The sequence below is a fragment of the Aristolochia californica genome, unplaced genomic scaffold (genome assembly GCF_029961685.1).
Source record: "Aristolochia californica isolate CCGP_79_NKW_82.1479 unplaced genomic scaffold, dmAriCali1.0.hap1 SCAF_10, whole genome shotgun sequence".
Lineage (NCBI taxonomy): Eukaryota > Viridiplantae > Streptophyta > Magnoliopsida > Piperales > Aristolochiaceae > Aristolochia > Aristolochia californica.
In genome coordinates, this window is record NW_027181771.1 from 33,656,281 (window position 1) to 33,672,870 (window position 16,590).

General features: G+C 40.5%; 2 protein-coding genes across 2 annotated transcripts; both read left to right on the forward strand.

Annotated features, from left to right (window-relative positions):
* Window positions 1-1,039: 1,039 nt before the first annotated feature.
* On the forward strand, window positions 1,040-3,499 carry LOC137942553 (uncharacterized). The gene is made up of 2 exons (XM_068788251.1): window positions 1,040-2,617; window positions 2,734-3,499. Exons 1-2 carry the CDS (start codon window positions 1,229-1,231, stop codon window positions 3,049-3,051), a joined length of 1,707 nt encoding a protein of 568 aa, XP_068644352.1. The 5' UTR covers window positions 1,040-1,228; the 3' UTR covers window positions 3,052-3,499.
* Window positions 3,500-12,486: 8,987 nt separating this feature from the next.
* Window positions 12,487-15,163, forward strand: LOC137942554 (transcription factor MYB97). The gene is made up of 3 exons (XM_068788253.1): window positions 12,487-13,105; window positions 13,330-14,161; window positions 14,661-15,163. The coding sequence occupies exons 1-3, from the start codon at window positions 12,797-12,799 to the stop codon at window positions 14,939-14,941; spliced, it is 1,422 nt and encodes a 473-aa protein (XP_068644354.1). The 5' UTR covers window positions 12,487-12,796; the 3' UTR covers window positions 14,942-15,163.
* The last annotated feature ends 1,427 nt before the right edge of the window (window positions 15,164-16,590 follow it).

The following is a 16,590-nucleotide window of genomic DNA, read 5'->3' on the forward strand; positions in this document are numbered from 1 at the left end:
TCTCAAACACTTTTTTTTTTTTTTTTTTCTACCATGCATTTTCCTTGGCTCCCGCACCTCAACTACTTCTTTTGCAGATGTTGGTGTATTTTTGGCACCTTCTTAACCTCCTCTATTGATATGAAAACTGACTTGTTTCTACAGTGGTACAACTTGCCACAGGAATGTCATTCTTTACTATTTCAAGGTTACCTTCCCTATATGCATTCATGGTGGCTTTTCTCTCTTATCCCTCCACAGAAGATGATAATGTATGAAATGTCTATTTTTATTCTGTAATTTTTCTTGTCCCACAGAAAGCTAAAAGGAAAAACAGGAAGAAAATTTTATCTCCTAAATGAAAAATATTTGAAACCCAGCGATTTCTTATCATTATTTTTCTTCTGACAGCAGGAGTGGAGTCTAAGCTTATCTGAAAGGACTTCAAATAATTGGATTAATGTTGATCATCCTTCAAAGCAATAGAAAGAGTAGCACTTGAAGTCTACTTTGTATCAATTCGACAGATATATCTATTCTTTGTTAGACAAATTCTGATGTAAAATATATCGTACAGCTAAGAGACCGATTGAAACGATGGCCCTGAGAGGGACTTGCACGGATCCGTATATCCTTGTCTGAAGGCGTGCCTAGGACATGTACCTATCTACCCTTCCGCCCAAATCAACTCGTCGAGTGGGGACCGTGACATCCGCGGGACCCATAGCACAGTGTTTCAGGTATCATATCCCGACCAATCCGCCTCCTGTGACCCTGCCGAGGCTTGACCCAGTGATCCCGACCCTTCAGCCGACATTTTCATATATGGGCCGCGCTCGGTGCCCTTTTATTCTCCTCGACAGAGACGCCTCGCTTAATTCAGCACTCTCAATTAGGAAATCAAAAGCGCCCTTCGCCATCATTTGCTTTAATTTAGAAGCAAATCCCGCCCCCCTTGGCAGGTTGTGAAATGTGACTGGGCACGGGGCTGAACCGGAGGTCGAAAGGCGCAACCGCGCAACCCGATCCCAAAAGGCGCGCCGTCTACGTGTAGTCGTTACCCGTTTCTCGAGGAGAAAAAGAAGAAAGACTCGAGTCGAGGAGTTTAGAGAGAGAGGGGAAGACCAGCCCGATAAAGAAAGCAAAAGCAGACCTCGACTGGACAAAGCTTCTTCTGTTGGTTCCATGATTCTTCTTCCCCTACGTTGGGTATTTGAGTATTGTTTCGTTGTGGTCGAGGGTTGAGGAAATGGCGAGGACGGAGATCAGGCTTCAGGACTACGCGCACAGCCCCGTCCACTACGCGGTTGCCGTCGGCGACCACGCCCGTCTCTCTCGCCTTGTCTCTGCCCTTCCGAGATCCGCTGATCCTTCCCTCGTTCGCACCGAGTCCGACTCGCTTGCTCAGGAGCGGCTGGCCGATCAGATCTCTGTCGTCGTGGACCGGCGCGACGTCCCCTCTCGCGAGACTCCCCTGCATTTGGCCGTTCGCCTCAACGACTTGCATGCCGTTCGGATGCTCGCCTCCGCGGGGGCGGACGTCTCCCTGCAGAACGCTTCCGGGTGGAACGCGCTTCAGGAGGCTATCTGCTCTCGCAAGTCTGACCTCGCCCTGGTTCTACTTCGCCACCATCATGCCATCGCCTGGGCAAAGTGGCGTAGACGCCTTCCTCGTCTCGTCGCCGTTCTCCGCCGAATGCCCGATTTCTACATGGAGATTTCTTTCCATTTCGAGAGCTCGCTGCTCCCCTTCGCCCGTAGGTTGGCCCCTTCCGATACCTACAAGATCTGGAAGCGCGACGCTTGCCTTCGCGCCGACACTTCCCTCGCCGGTTTCGACGGCCTCAAAATCCAACGCGTCGATCAGAGCTTCCTTTTCCTCGGCGACGGGCATCAGCGTCTGGGTCTTGCCTCGGGATCCCTCCTCGTCCTCAACCGCACGGAGAAGAAAATATACGATGCTTTCGAAAACGCGGGCGCCCCGCTCTCCCCCGCTGACGAGGCCGCCTTCGCGGCGCAGACCAGCGTGTACCGCCCCGGCATGGATGTCACACGCGCGGAGCTCGTGGGCCGGACCAACTGGCGGCGGCAGGAGAGGACGGAGAGCGTCGGGGAGTGGAAAGCCAAAGTCTACGAACTCCACAACGTTGTTTTTAGCTTTCGATCGAGAAAAGCCCTGCGGCAGCATTTCGATACCGGAGACGAGGAGGATAAAACGATGGAGCTGGTATTCAATGAAAACACCGAGGAAGGGTTTTTGGTAGCGGAAAACCCTGGTTTTATCGAATATGAAGCTCCGAGAAGAAGGAATAGCAGCTTCGAAAAGGGGGACTTGATGAGAGAGGGCAAGGGCTGGATATCTCTAGAGCGGAAGAGCGTGGATCTTCCAAGGGCACCCTCGTTATCGCAACGTGGATTGGATGGGAGGAGATCGGGGAAGAGGACGCCGGAGGTGGCTTGTAAAGAAAGCGAGTATGTGAAGAGTCTCCGCCCGTCGGTCTGGCTGACGGAGCAATTCCCTTTAAAGGTGGAAGAGTTGCTGCCCTTGCTGGACATACTCGCGAACAAAGTTAAAGCAGTAAGACGACTGCGAGAGCTGCTGACGACCAAGTTCCCGCCGGGCACTTTTCCGGTGAAGGTGCGCTGCAACTATTATGATTCAATTCCTCGCCGCAACCGTTTCCCATTAAATCAAGACAGTTTACTGTTTTCTGTCATTAGAAATTAATGAGTTTGCTTGCTTTTACTCGTCAGGTAGCCATTCCAGTGGTCCCTACTGTGAGGGTGGTGGTTACTTTCAACAAGTTCGTGAACATGGATGCGTCGGAGCAGTTCTTCACACCCATGTCGAGCCCCAGACATTTCGTGGAGGATCACTCACTCCCTTCTCCTTCTTCCTCTTCCTCCTGTTCCTCATCCAGTTTCCAGTCAAAACCCGGCGTAAATTCGTTGTGGGAAGAGTCAGACTCAGAGTCTGACCCCTTCACCATTCCTAAAGACTACACTTGGAGCAGCGTCGATGACAAAACTCCCAAGATGAAGAAATCAAAATCCACAAAGAAAGGAAGGTAGACGACAGGGGCCCGGAGAAACATCAAATTCACAGCTATTGACGGCAGAAAAAAAAAATACTTTGCGTTGTCGTATTGTATAGTATTTACATCAGTTGACCCAAACTATTAACAAGTAAAGCATTCCCATCGATGAATCTCTGGTTGTCTTATCTCTTTTAAGTTCCCCTTTGTTAAAAGATGATAATCTATGGATGGGCATGCCGGGGGATAGGAAGCAGGGTCGGTGGCGAGAAATCTTTTGTGGAGGGAGGAGTGCTTTTGAAGGAGGAAAAGCGCATGGAAGACGATGTAATCGAATGAATTGACCCAGGAGACGTAGACTGGTGGATTTCGGGACGTCGGCGATTTTGCAATATTTTGCTTTTACTAGCCATTGATGAATCTGGGGAATAAAGCTTTTTGTACTACTTTGGAAGTAATTTAATGGAGTTTGGGGACTCTGAGGAGTGTGGTGGTGACAGGTTGAATTGAATGTTCCAGCAGCGGGCCAGGGCGTAGGTGAGTGAGGTGACACTGACATGCGCTTGCTGGGACGTATTGTGCCCCACCCTCTCTTTCTAGTTTTTTTTGTCGATTTCTAAGAAAATACTTTCCGCTGTTTCCTGTCCACTACAGGTTGCTGTTCAGAAAATGATTTTAAATAGTTTTTCATTATTTCTATTAACTAAAATGATTTTAAATAGATTTTCATTATTGTTAAAAATAGGAGATAAGTGATCAAGAACTACTTTAGTGATTCTTGGTCTATTTTTCCTATACTTTTATATCGAAACCATATGAAACTCATTTTCCTATTGAGTATGGATGATAAATACTTCAAATTTTGTGACTAAAATTGTTGTTTTAGGCTAAAAAATTGAGTATCGGTGAGAGATCAAATTTCGATCACTATTTTAGGTTAGAAAAGGCTTGGGTATTTATAAGTTTACAATCTAATTCAAAGAACCAATTCTTATTATATTACAACCTTGTTTCTTGCTCTTGCCAAAAGCTAAATAAATAAAATTCATAAAATATGAAAAAATACTTAAAATAAACTATTTGTGTTGTTTGTCATTTTAGTGCAGACTTACAAAATTTGAAGCTTTACATCCAAAGATATTGCCTCTTAATATGCTTAAAATTCTATTTAACATGAGGTAGAGTCCTTAGCTATGGGGTCGGATCCATTTACTCCAATGACACTTTTTAGGGTTGAATTCACCTTCTATTTCCCTCAGGGTTAACTCTTTTGTGTTGAAGTCAAATTCTATACCTTGGATCCTGCTATACGGGTGGGTTTACTTCTTAATAAAATGTAAACTTACTGTGAATTGGATTCAACTCCTTGTATCTTGCATATGAGTGCAAGTTTGATTCAATCATCGACTCGACTTCATCAATTTTTCAATTGTTGCTTGTAACGAACTTTTGAACTTCTTTTTATCCATTGTTGACTGTGTTTAGCTCTACGGGGAAGTGTTTGATCCCATCCGTCGTGTGCTTGACTCCATCAACTTATAGGTCAGTTAGATAATGCAATTTTGAATGTTTTGTTCTAATGTAGTTTTATGTACTCAACTCCTTTATTGTGCAATGGACTCTATACACTCTCTAAAAAAAACATCAATAGCCTATGTCTGTTATCATCAAAATCTAGGTTTATTGGAAAAAGGCTTTGAATTTCTTCTTCTTCATTCTCCCCTTTTATGATGATAAGTATATGATTTAAAAATTAACCACATGTCATGAAATGCACTCTAAATAATTTTTTATTAATTTCCTTTTACTTGTTTATCTCCTTGTTACTATAATTCTTTGATACCTTGGAAAAATTTTAATGGCCCCCCCTTACATTTTGAGTATGTATCCATGTTAAACTTTAAAGTCTCTAATTTTCGGCTAACATAAAAAAAAAATCAGTTTTAAATAAAAACTTTGCATAAAAACTCCATAATGTAGTGTACCTCTCAAATATCTAAAATTTCTTTTCACTGCTACTACAAGATATTTTTTTGGATTATTGTGAACCTTGCACATCGACACATGACATATTGAATGCTTGGTTTGCTAGTTGTTAGGTGGAAGAGGCTCCCTATCATTCCTCTATGCCTAGTTTGATTTGCACTCTTTCCAGTCTCATCTTTGCCGAGTTTGGTTGTTGAACTATGTGGAGTTGCTACACTCCTTGTATCCTCTATTTTGTACTTCTTAAAGAGCTCTGTTATGTATTTTATATGGGATATGTAAATCCAATCACTTTCTTGCAAATTTGTTACCCAAGGAAAAATGTTAACTCAATTATCATGCTCATTTCTAACTCACTTTGCATTAGACTTGGAAATTCTTTTGAAAGATCATCATTTGAAAACCCAAATACTATAACATCCACATATATTTGAGCAGTTAAGATATGTAAATTTTTGTTTCTTGTGAACAAGGTGGTAACTATCTTTCTTGTAATGAAACTAATTTCTATGAAGAAGTTACTTAACCTTTTCAACCTTGCTCTAGGAGCTAGTTGTTTTCCCATATAATGCTTTGTTCTGTCTCTAGAGAGGATTTGGTATGGATGGGTTCTCAAAATCTGGAGGTTGAACTACATCCATGAAAGAAGGTTGATTTGACATCCATTTGGTAAAATGAATTTTTTATAAGTATATGTTGGTTGGATCTTGATGGCCACTAGTCTTAGTATTGGAGCAAATGTTTTGTCATAGTATATGCCTTCTTCTTGTGAATAGCCCTGAGCTACTAGTATGACATTGTTATAATTACATTACTTTGCTCATCCATCTTATTTCTAAATACCCATTGTTTTCCTATGGCATTTTGTCCTTTGGATAAGGTCATCAATTCCCACATAATGCTTCAAGTGAATTGAATCATCTCATTTTTGGCACTTATCTAATGCAAATCATCTAGAGCTTCATTAACATCTTTAGGCTCTAGATGGGAGTTATAGCTTCTATTCTGTCTAGGGTCACTAGGTTCTCTTACGATGAGTTCTTTAAGATGATCGAGCTTGAATTTCCAAGCCTTGGGTAACTCATATGACTGAGATGATTCAAGAGTTCCATTTTCTTCTTCTCCTATGATGAATTCTCTAGGATGATCAAGGTTTGAAGTTTTTTTTTTTATGTTCAAGAGCTTCTTCTTCATCATCAATTCCATCATGGGATAATAAGACCACTTTCATCAAATTTGACATGCATGGAGTCTTCTACAATTAGAGTTTTTTTTGTTGAATACTCTATAGGATTTGCTTCTAATAGAGTATAAAAAATCCTCCAAAAATCTAGAATTCAACTTATCTAATTGATCTTCTGTGTTAAGGATTATAACACGTAGATCAAAACACTTTGAAGTATTCTATGTTTGGTGACTTTCCCTTCCATAATTCATATGGGGTATTTCTTCAGTTTGGCCTCAAGTAGACTCAATTGATAATACAACCACTTGAATTTACAACTTCTAACAAAAAATATTTAGATAGTTTTTCTTGTCTTTCCTCTCAGCTATCCTATTTTGTTGAAGAGTTTTAGGAGCAAAAAATTCGTGTTTATATCCTCTACTTTTTCAAAACCTACCAAACTCTCCTCTACTATCAATCCTTATTCTAATGATCTATTTCATGAATCGCTTTAGTGCTTCACTTTTTCTAGTAAGGAATAGGGTCCATGCATATCTAATATAGTCATCTACTCATAAGGATTTGGTTATTGTGCCAGTGTCCCCGTACAGATCCTTATGAGTGAGTTGTAGGGGCTTGGAGGAGGAAATTATTTTCTTGGGCTTAAATGGACTTTTTGAATGTTTTACTTTCAAGCGTGTATCACACAATTTTTTTTTCAAATTATAGCTTAGGTAATCCCAGAACAAGATTGTTTGAGAAGATTTTTCAAGAATTTCATGCTAAAATATCAAAACCTTCTATGCCACAAAGTAGAATCTTCAAAATTAGCCATTAACCAAGCTATTCTTGATTAAATTTTCTAGCTTAAGAACATTCATGTTCCCTTTTCTACATACATAAAAGATTGATTTTAAATTCAAGACACTTGACATCCTTTTTACCCAAACTCAACCTTGAATCCCTTGTCACACAATTGACTTGTGCTCAAGAGATTGTAGGTGAGGCCCTCTACAAATAGTACGTCGTCTATAATGGAATAGGGGCACATGCCTATACAACCAGTCCCTTTGATATGCCCTTCACCATTTCCAAACTTGACTACTTCTCCTTCCTTGTGGTCTAGATGAGTGAAGAGGTTTTTGTTTCGAATCATATGCCTCGAGCATCCACTGTCTTGGAAAAATGTTCTTCCTCTCCCTTCGCTTGTTTCCTACATTTACAAACGTTTTTTGGTGGTGAGGTCCCTATGGGTCCATATAGTTATTTATTTGCTTAGCATAAGGTTTTTGCTCTTTTTTTTATACCTACAATCTACATTTTTATTCACCCTTTTCCCACAATTGAAACGTGTAATCTTTTTAGAAGGAATAGGTTCTTTAACCTTACCTTTTTCAATTTGGCTAGACATCTTTCTCGTTGACGTACTAGGTAGATCTTTTGTAGGGTGTGTTTCAGCTTCACTATGCTTGACAAAGTGAAATCTTAAGTTCCTAGACTTTAGTTGTAGCCTAGTCCTTTCTATCATATGCACCTCTTTGAGTTTTAGTTCAATGACTCTAATTTGTAATGACTTAAATATAAATTTCTAGATCAATTTTCAAGCAATCTCTTTCTTTCAACGAAGATTCATGCTTAGCTATTAATAGTTCATGCTATTTTAAAGTTTTACATGCATCATGTTCTTATACATGCTCCTCTAACTTAGCAACTACTTTGACATACAAGGCTTTCCTTTCCATACTTTTGTATGTCACATTATATTATTTCTTTCTTATTCTTAACCAACAAATATTCACATTTCTCAATAAGATTTTTAACATTACATTCACCATCATCAAGTTCAGAGAATGCCTTATTTTCTAATGCCATGAGTCCTAAGTTTTGCCCATGTTCTTCTTGATTTTCATCTTTTGATTGAACAAAAAGTTTCATTGTTAGGTTCTTCCCGAGCCTTAAAATATCTATGCTTCTAATTTGGTTGTCCTCATTTTTGTCATTTCCATTTCATAAATTGAAACAATCTTTTAACAAACAAGACATTGTTATCATCCAGATATATCATTAACAATAAGTGCATTGTACATCTTTCTTTATTTTTTATTTTCTTTGTAAAATTCTTTTAAACTCATTTCGTGTATAGATGATTCCTATGAGTTCATCAAGAGTAATAACCTTAATTACCGTTCTTTCATTGATGGCTATTAACTTGGGCATTCACTCCTTAGAAAGGCTTCTAAGGATTTTATCTACCTTTTATTTTTCGCTAGTGGTGGTATCTAACATGGTTAGTTTGCTGATGATATTACTGAACCTTTCGTTCATGCCTATGATTGTCTTTATTGCTCTCATTTTAATTTTTCATACTCATTTCGATTATGTTGATTTTTGCTTCTTTGACTTGAGTTGTCCACTCACGGGTAATTTAAAGTTTGTCTCATACTTCTTTAGTACAATTGGCTCCTATTACTTTAGAGTATTCGATGGCTCTTAGTAAGCATAAGAATAGGTTTAGAGCTATATGATTTAGAGAGACTCCCTTCTTTTCTTCTATGGTGTACTCTCTAGGGGACTTTTCTACTTCTCCATCACCTTCCCATTTCATGGGACTATAGGGACCTTGAGTAGTGATCTCCTATAGATCAAACTAAAAAAATAGAAGGAAGTTTTTCATCCTATACTTCCATCAAATAGAGGAGGCTTGGTTACAAACATACATATGGTAAAGACTTGTGAGGATGTGCTAACAACCATTTAAGATACTCAACCTGAAACGATAACTAGGCTTTAGAGTATACTTGCTCATTTACCACTTGAGAAAAATTAGTTCAAGTAAACTTGGGGGGGCTGGTTGAATAAGTTTACACAAAAATTATGAATTTTAACAAACCAACACAATCACATCGACAACACCAAGATTTATTGTGGTTCGCAATCACTATTTGAAATTGCTACTCCACTCCTAGTGATTTTTTATCATGGAGTTACTGATTCAATTACATCACCTTCCCAAAATACTTAGGAACTTATAATAAGCTAGCAAAGTTTAACTACAAAACTTAGAACAAGACTTGTCCACATAGGGATTAACAACAACAATACTATTTGCTCATACAAGGACTTATAACAACAATAAAACTTGCCTACACAGAGACTTATAGCAACAACAACACCTGCCTGGACATGGTGTTATGGCAACAATAACACTTACTTACCCATCCACGGAAGTTATGGAAAACACTTAATACATATACCTAGCAAGTCAACAAATGAACAAGTAGCAAGGATCTCTTGCCTTTAATTCAAGCATAATATGTGTCTTGATAGCATATAGATGAATAGAACAATAGAGTAGAATCTCACAAATACTTAAGTGGTTCTACCAATATGTTTAGATACACTATGCATACAAAATTAAGAATATATATTAATCTTTTCAAAGAGTTTTGATATTGAAATTTAAAGCTCAAATAAAAGTAATTCATCAAAGCTCAAATCAACCAAGCAAAGTATTGAAATAACTATGTAAGTAAAAGCAGATACTTTGCTTACTTAAAAATTCAAGTTGAAAATCTCAACTCTTCAACTTCAAAGTTTGGGACAAGAGTATCGGTGAGTATGGATAAGAGACACTTCAAATTTTATAGCTAAGATTTTTTTTTTTTAGGCTAGAAAAGGTTTGGGTATTTATAGGTTTGAAATCCAATTCAAAGAACTAGTTGTTACTAGTTTGAAGCCTTGTTTCTTGCTCTTGCCAAAAAATAAATAAATAAAATTTATAAGATATTAGAATACTTAAAATTAAACTATTTTGTGTTGCTTTTCATTTTGGTATAACAGTTACAAAATTTAGAGATGTACAACCAAAGATATTGCCTCTTGATATGCTAGAAATTCTATTTTTGGAACATGAGTTTGAGTCCTTTGCTTTTGGGTCAAATCCATTTGTTCTAGTCATACTTTTTAAGCTGGAGTTCACCTTCTGTTTCCTACATGAATCAACTCCTTTTTGCTGGGGTTGAGTCCTATACCTCTATTCCTACGACATGAGTAGACTGCTTAATTAAATCCAAACTTACTATTAGTGAGATTCAACTCACTGTATCTTGCATCTGAGTGCATGGGTTTGACTTTTTAATCATGGACTTGACTCCATCAAATCTTGAATCACTATTTGTAACGAACGTTTGGATTTCTTTTTATCTGTTATTTACTGTGTTCAGCTTTAGGGACATGTGCTCGACTCCATCGAGTTATGGTCGAGTTAGGTAATAAAATTTTGAATGTTGTGATCTTCTACATCTTCATGTACTCAACTCCTTTTGAAAATTTATATTGTGCATACTTAGAACCAAAAAACATCAATAGTGTATGTTTGTTATTATCAAACTCAGGGTTCATGTGCTCGACTCCATCAATTTTGACATAGATACAATTTGGCATTTTTATATAGTGAATTCAACCACAAGGGGAAAACACATTGGGGAGTGGACATAGTATCTTTGAGTTGTGAACCATTGTAAAAGTTGTGGTGTTCCTTGATTCACTTGTGTTATACATTTGAATCTTGATTTTCATATCGATAGGAGAATCACACGTAAGTTGAACAAAAAAAAAGTTTAAATTTTATAATAATATGAACAAATTTATTGACCCCTTTTAGGATTTTGGGTTAAGGGACCTAATAGATGTCCCCTCCCATGTGACTCGTATGAGGTAGGCATAGGATGGTCTAGGGCATTTGGTAACATTGGCACCCTAACTGGACCGGTTGCCATCCCTTACCCTCGTTTGCAAAATAAAACTGTACTTTTATATACTTATTTGGGGTTAAAGAAAAAAAATTGAATAGCTATATTCTTTTAAAAATACCCTTTTCAATCCCCATAATTAAAATAACAAATAGATAATAAGAAAACACTTCAAAAGCACGAATGAAAGTTGATTCAACAAAATTGATTGAGAGAAAAAAACGCCATTAAATTTGTGCAAAAATCTCCATTTCTTTCCTTTATTATTAGAAGAGGAAATCCCAGACCTAGACCCACAATCCCACAAGTACGGTTTCTTTCTGCTTTCGTTTTCTTCGTGTTTACTATGGCAAGTCTAACAGTACTTCAAAGCATCCAACAAAGAGGCTTAGTTGTTAAGTTTCACATTATCACTCTTCTACTCAACTTCTTGATTGATACTTGAAGAAAATGTCCTTGTTATTTTAAACCAATAGTAGCAATCCCCTTGATTAGGACCGAGCCAAAACTCTCAAATCATGAACTGTCATTCATATGAATTTTGAATTAGTGGAAACTGGACACTGTTTGTTCACATTGCCTTAAAAGTAAATTACAAGAGAAGCTGCAATTCCCATGCATGAAAGGCTTAATCAAAAAGAAAAACAAATTCGTGCTTTGAAAATACAGATCTGCAGTTCAAACTTTCATCAATTTTGATTCGAAATTCCGCACAGAGCATAAAGGAATCCGAATTTATTGCTTCATTTAAGCACACTCCCTTCTTAAAGGTGAGTCCAAGGTCGTCTCTACAGGTTGCAAAATTCTCATATCCAGTATTAATGGTAATTTCCGACTCGGCCTCACTTGTCGAAAAACGACAGAGTCTAGTGCAAAGTATAAAGCAACCGCGTCTCCCATCTCTCCCTCTCATCCTCGTCTACTTCGCCTCCTTCTTCCCCAAGCTCAGTTTCGTCTCAACCAGACGAAATCCCAGAATCCCAGACCTAGTTGTGGCGTACGTTGCCTCGCTTCAGCAGCGGTTAAGCACATTCCATCTCGTTTAGGGTAGTCTCTGTTTCTGGGTTTTTTCCTTTTTCATGCGATCCGATTTCTGATAATTAATTGAGGTTGGAATTCCCCCGTTTCATATCAGAAGCTATAATGGATTCGAGCATGCCGAGTATACTGGGGGAAGCGAAGCGCTTCCATTAACGTGTTTTTCCCTCGCTGTTTAACCTGGTTTTTTATTTGTGTTTTTTTTAGGGAAAGAGAAATCAAGGGAAAGGTGACTCTCGGAAACGTGGAGAAACGGGGGGAAAGGGGAGGAAAGGAAGAGAAAGAAAGCGCGTAAGGAAGGGGGAGACCACGTAGCATGCATGGGAGGAGTCTCCGGAGCGAAATGGAAGCTTAAACCTCAAAATTGCTGGGCAATCGGCGTCTGTAGTAGGACCCACACGAAACAGTGCCTTTCTCTTTCTCTCTCCTGTCTCTTCCTCTTTCTCTCTCTATCGCCATCCCCTCTGTCAATCTCTGCAGCTAAAAAAAAAAACTAGGGAGGACAGAGAAGAAAGAGAAGTATTATTCGCCTGTGGAAGCCCCGAATTAGGCTGTAAGGACTTTGATTCGCCCAGGGATAGAGAGAGAAAGGAACCCAAAAGGGCAAACAACGAGGAAACACAACGCCTAACACGTCCTCTTCCCTCTTTTCTTTTCATTTCGTGAAGGGGAAAGAGAGAGGAAGAGGAGAGGAAGCAGAAGACCGGTCTAAGGCACGCTGTAGAGAGAGAAACCTGAAATTAATCTTTCTTCAAGTACACGAGAATATTTCCAGGGTAGGGCAAGGGAACAAGCAGTACGAGACAGGGAGAGTGAGGAGGCTGGAGGATCGAACGACCGAAATGACCGGTAACGAAGGCGGGGACGGATCCTCTCCGGGAGGTGGCTCCGGCGCTGCGCTCAAGAAAGGGCCGTGGACGGCTGCGGAGGACTCTATTCTTATGGAGTACGTGAAGATCCACGGCGAAGGAAACTGGAACTCTGTTCAGAAGAATTCTGGGTTGTCTCGGTGTGGGAAGAGTTGCCGGCTTCGGTGGGCTAATCATCTACGGCCTAATCTGAAGAAGGGCTCCTTCTCCCCCGATGAGGAGAGGCTCATTCTCGAGCTGCACGCCAAGCTCGGCAACAAGTGGGCGCGCATGGCTGCTCAGGTTTGTATTGGATGAGCATTTTCGTTACTGTGCCTGTTGGAGTACTCTCCTTTTCATTTTTGCTCTTTTCGTCACCTCTCTTTTCCGGTCGTCTTCCTCTTCCGAACTCATCTGTGTCAGAATTCAATTTTCTTCTCCATTGTACCGACGCTATATTTAATTATTCGACTCCATTAGTTTATTAATGTTTCTTTCTTCTGCAACTTTTTGTTTTGCTTTTTCAGTTGCCGGGGCGTACGGATAACGAGATTAAGAATTACTGGAACACGCGAATTAAAAGGCGCCAAAGAGCTGGGCTGTCGCTCTATCCGCCAGACATACAACGGCAGGCGGGGATGAACAACCACCGGGCGACATCGTCCCCGACTTCGCCCAAGCCCAATTATTCTTCCCCTTTGCAATTACTGGATCCCATCAGTTTCTCGACAGCGGCGGCGTCGACAGGGCCGCTTCCGGGCCACCTCCATAACTTGTCAAAGCCATTCCTCTCCGCTTCCCCGGTTCACCGGTTTAACAGGTTCCGAGAAACTGCTCCTCTGGTCGGCTTCTCTCTCCCCTTTTCTACTTCCGCCTCTCCCACACCGCTATTTCATCAAGATTTACATACCCAGCAATCACAGCAACATCAGCAGCATAATTTTGCTCCTGTTGAATTCAACGCGAGCAGTTTCGACCTCAACCCGCAGATTCTGCAATCGCATTTTGAGCACACGGCCCTGGCACCGCCACTGGTCGCCACCTCCCACTCCTTCAAACTGGAGCTCCCTTCAAACCAATTTCAAGAAGCAGGACCACCACAGGGAACGCAGATGTTCAGACCCGCAGAAATTGGAGCTACTTCCATCCCGTTAGACCGGAGCAATAGTGGACTGCTGGATGCTCTGCTCCAGGAGGCTCAGGAGATAGCTTCCGGAGGAGCTGATTCTCGTAGACATATCTCGTTCTCAGAACCCCTCGGAAAGTGTAGCTTAGATGGATGGCTCCTGCCCACCTCACAGCCGGTACAGTCCTCCGGCGGCCATTGGGAGATTTCAAGCGCAGACCAGCCATCAATGGGTAAGTTCTTAATGCAGAACTTCTCCATCAAATGTTTACGATTATGCTGCTCATACTATTGAAATAGCTCAAATCGAATTCTGACTGATGTCCGCTTTGCTTGTTTGCTTCTCTCCCCTTTTTCTTTTCCTTTTTTTTCGAAAGAAACGTAGAGGGTCTGCTTTCTTTTCAATCCGTAGTAAAAAGATTGACAGGTGACATTTATTTTTCATCTGAAAAAGAAAAAAACATAATGGATTCTGGTCACGCATTTTCGCTTCGTGGTTTGTCTGGAGATGGAGACTTTGTGAGGAAGAAAGCACAATTTCGTCTTAATATTCTCCTTCTTTTTCTTCTTGAAATGGTTCTTTTCTCACAGATTAATTTCAGCTTCGCGTCCAGGGTGGTCCATGGAAACCTCTGTTTTGCTTAATGCTGTACAAACTCCTACTAGTGCAACTGTATCATAACAGTAAAGCCCAGCTCCTGAAAATCTTGCCCTTGTGTCCTTGATTTACAGGAATCAAGGTGAAGAAAGAAGAAAAGGAAGGGACCAATCCAGTCGACGAGGGCCTGTCTACCCTGCTCGGCATAATTCCCCAAACCATACCAACAGTGCCTGAATGGTACAGTGACAGCGGGGAAGCTTCAAACGGGCAATCAGCCGCGACCGAGGACGAAATCGGGCTTGAAATGCAGCAACTCGCCTCATCTCTCTCCGCCACCGCCTCCGCCTCCGCCACTGATCAAGATTGGAGCCTTGGGTCGTGTACATGGAACAACATGCCAGGAATTTGCTGAAAGTACAGAAATCCCATCACCCTTCTCGGTTACCTTCATCTATAAGTCTCCCCTGTAATAGTTAGTGGCTGTTCGAAAATTTGATTCCCAGAATTGTTGTCTTTGCTTTGTGGTGTTTGCTGAAGCAGTGAGCGGATCTTTTTCTTCCTTTTTTGTTTCTCTTCTGTATGTCTTATACCTGGAGTGATCTGTTGTGAAAAAATTATATAAATGTAACTATTATAGAACACACCTTTACAGAAGAACTGATTTTATATTAGATTTGTCTGTGAAATGCTTCAATTCACTCACTGCATCTCGCGCATTTAATTCCACAGCAGAAATTTACAGAAACCGAGAAATGAATGAGGAGACAGAAGGGAGATTGAGAGGGATTGCCGATATGGACCTTCCCCCAAGAATAGGATGTTCTTCAGTAAGAAGGTGGGCATCTTCTTCATGGGGTTTTCCCTAAATTGCGTATGATAGATTGAGAGTGAGGGGTGGAAGTGGTGAAGGAAAAGACTGTCCATGGATCGGTATCAGCTGAAAATGGGGACTCTCTCCCTAATTGAAGCCATAAGAGACGAGTTTCAGGAAACCCAGAAATAGTAAAGAGGCATAGACGTTTCTAAGATTATCAGCTACACGCCATTGGCAGCTTAATTTGGGGCGGAAGCTTCAGCCTTTTCCAAAGTTTGCAGGCATGGGAGGGGAATGCATTTAAGGCGTAGGGGTAGCTGTTAAAACGAGACAAGCTCCCAATTTAGACATTTGCAGGGTGCAGAAGAAGGGTCTCCATTTCAGCATGTTACGCACTTGAGCCCTCCTTCCATCACTGGTATCTCAAATGTTACATCACACCCACACTTTTCAATTAATTAAGCAACTCTTTAATGAGTCATTAAGGAAGTAAAACTCAAGGTGGACTCGCTAACCCTTTTCAGCATCCCCAAATTTTTTTTTTTTTTGAGCATTTTCGTAAGCTCTTGGGTGGTAGTGAAACTTTACAAATAATCCAAGCAGTTGTCCAAGCAATATGCCTGCATTAGTTGCCAATTCCCCTGTTTTAAGCCCTTGATTCCTCCACCAATGATGCCTCAATTCTTTCTTCAATTGCCACATTGGAGAATTGGCTCAGTTCCCTTCTAAATGGGTTCAAATGGGCATAATTTGGTTAGATGTTACTCTCCCAAGCAAATGATGGAGAGGATTGAGAGTCTAGAACTCCCTTAAGAGCTCAAAGTCTCAATTTGTTTCTTGCATGGGTGTGCCATTTTTGTATCAAAGCTTGCAGTATTAGGCGATTCCCTTGGCTTAAAGTGGCATTCACAGACGAGTTCTCTATTTGTCCATGGCATTTCATTCCAAAGTGAAGATACTTGCCTCAGTTCCCTTCTCTCTCACTCTTTAAGATTAGTTCATTCATGTTGAACCAATTCGAATATGAATAAACAGCTTTAATCGACCCACTCTAGTCCAGGAAACATGAGACACTAATTTAATCTTTGGAAACGTATTTTTACTAGAAATGTCTTTCAGTGTTTCTTGGAAAATACACTAAATGGGCCACATGAGAGCAGCATTTCGATGATTTTCTTGGCATAAATGTCTAATTAAGAGGATTCAAGTACGTTTTTGGAAGGGGGTGGTAAAGACTGGGTTAGGTC

What these genes read in the sequence shown, in the direction of transcription:
- LOC137942553 (XM_068788251.1), top strand. Translation starts at nt 1,229, where the DNA reads ATGGCGAGGACGGAGATCAGGCTTCAGGACTACGCGCACAGCCCCGTC. An exon ending in CGGGCACTTTTCCGGTGAAG is followed by an intron (nt 2,618 to 2,733) that starts GTGCGCTGCAAC and finishes TTTACTCGTCAG; the next exon opens with GTAGCCATTCCAGTGGTCCC.
- LOC137942554 (XM_068788253.1), top strand. Translation starts at nt 12,797, where the DNA reads ATGACCGGTAACGAAGGCGGGGACGGATCCTCTCCGGGAGGTGGCTCC. An exon ending in GGGCGCGCATGGCTGCTCAG is followed by an intron (nt 13,106 to 13,329) that starts GTTTGTATTGGA and finishes TTGCTTTTTCAG; the next exon opens with TTGCCGGGGCGTACGGATAA. An exon ending in CGCAGACCAGCCATCAATGG is followed by an intron (nt 14,162 to 14,660) that starts GTAAGTTCTTAA and finishes CTTGATTTACAG; the next exon opens with GAATCAAGGTGAAGAAAGAA.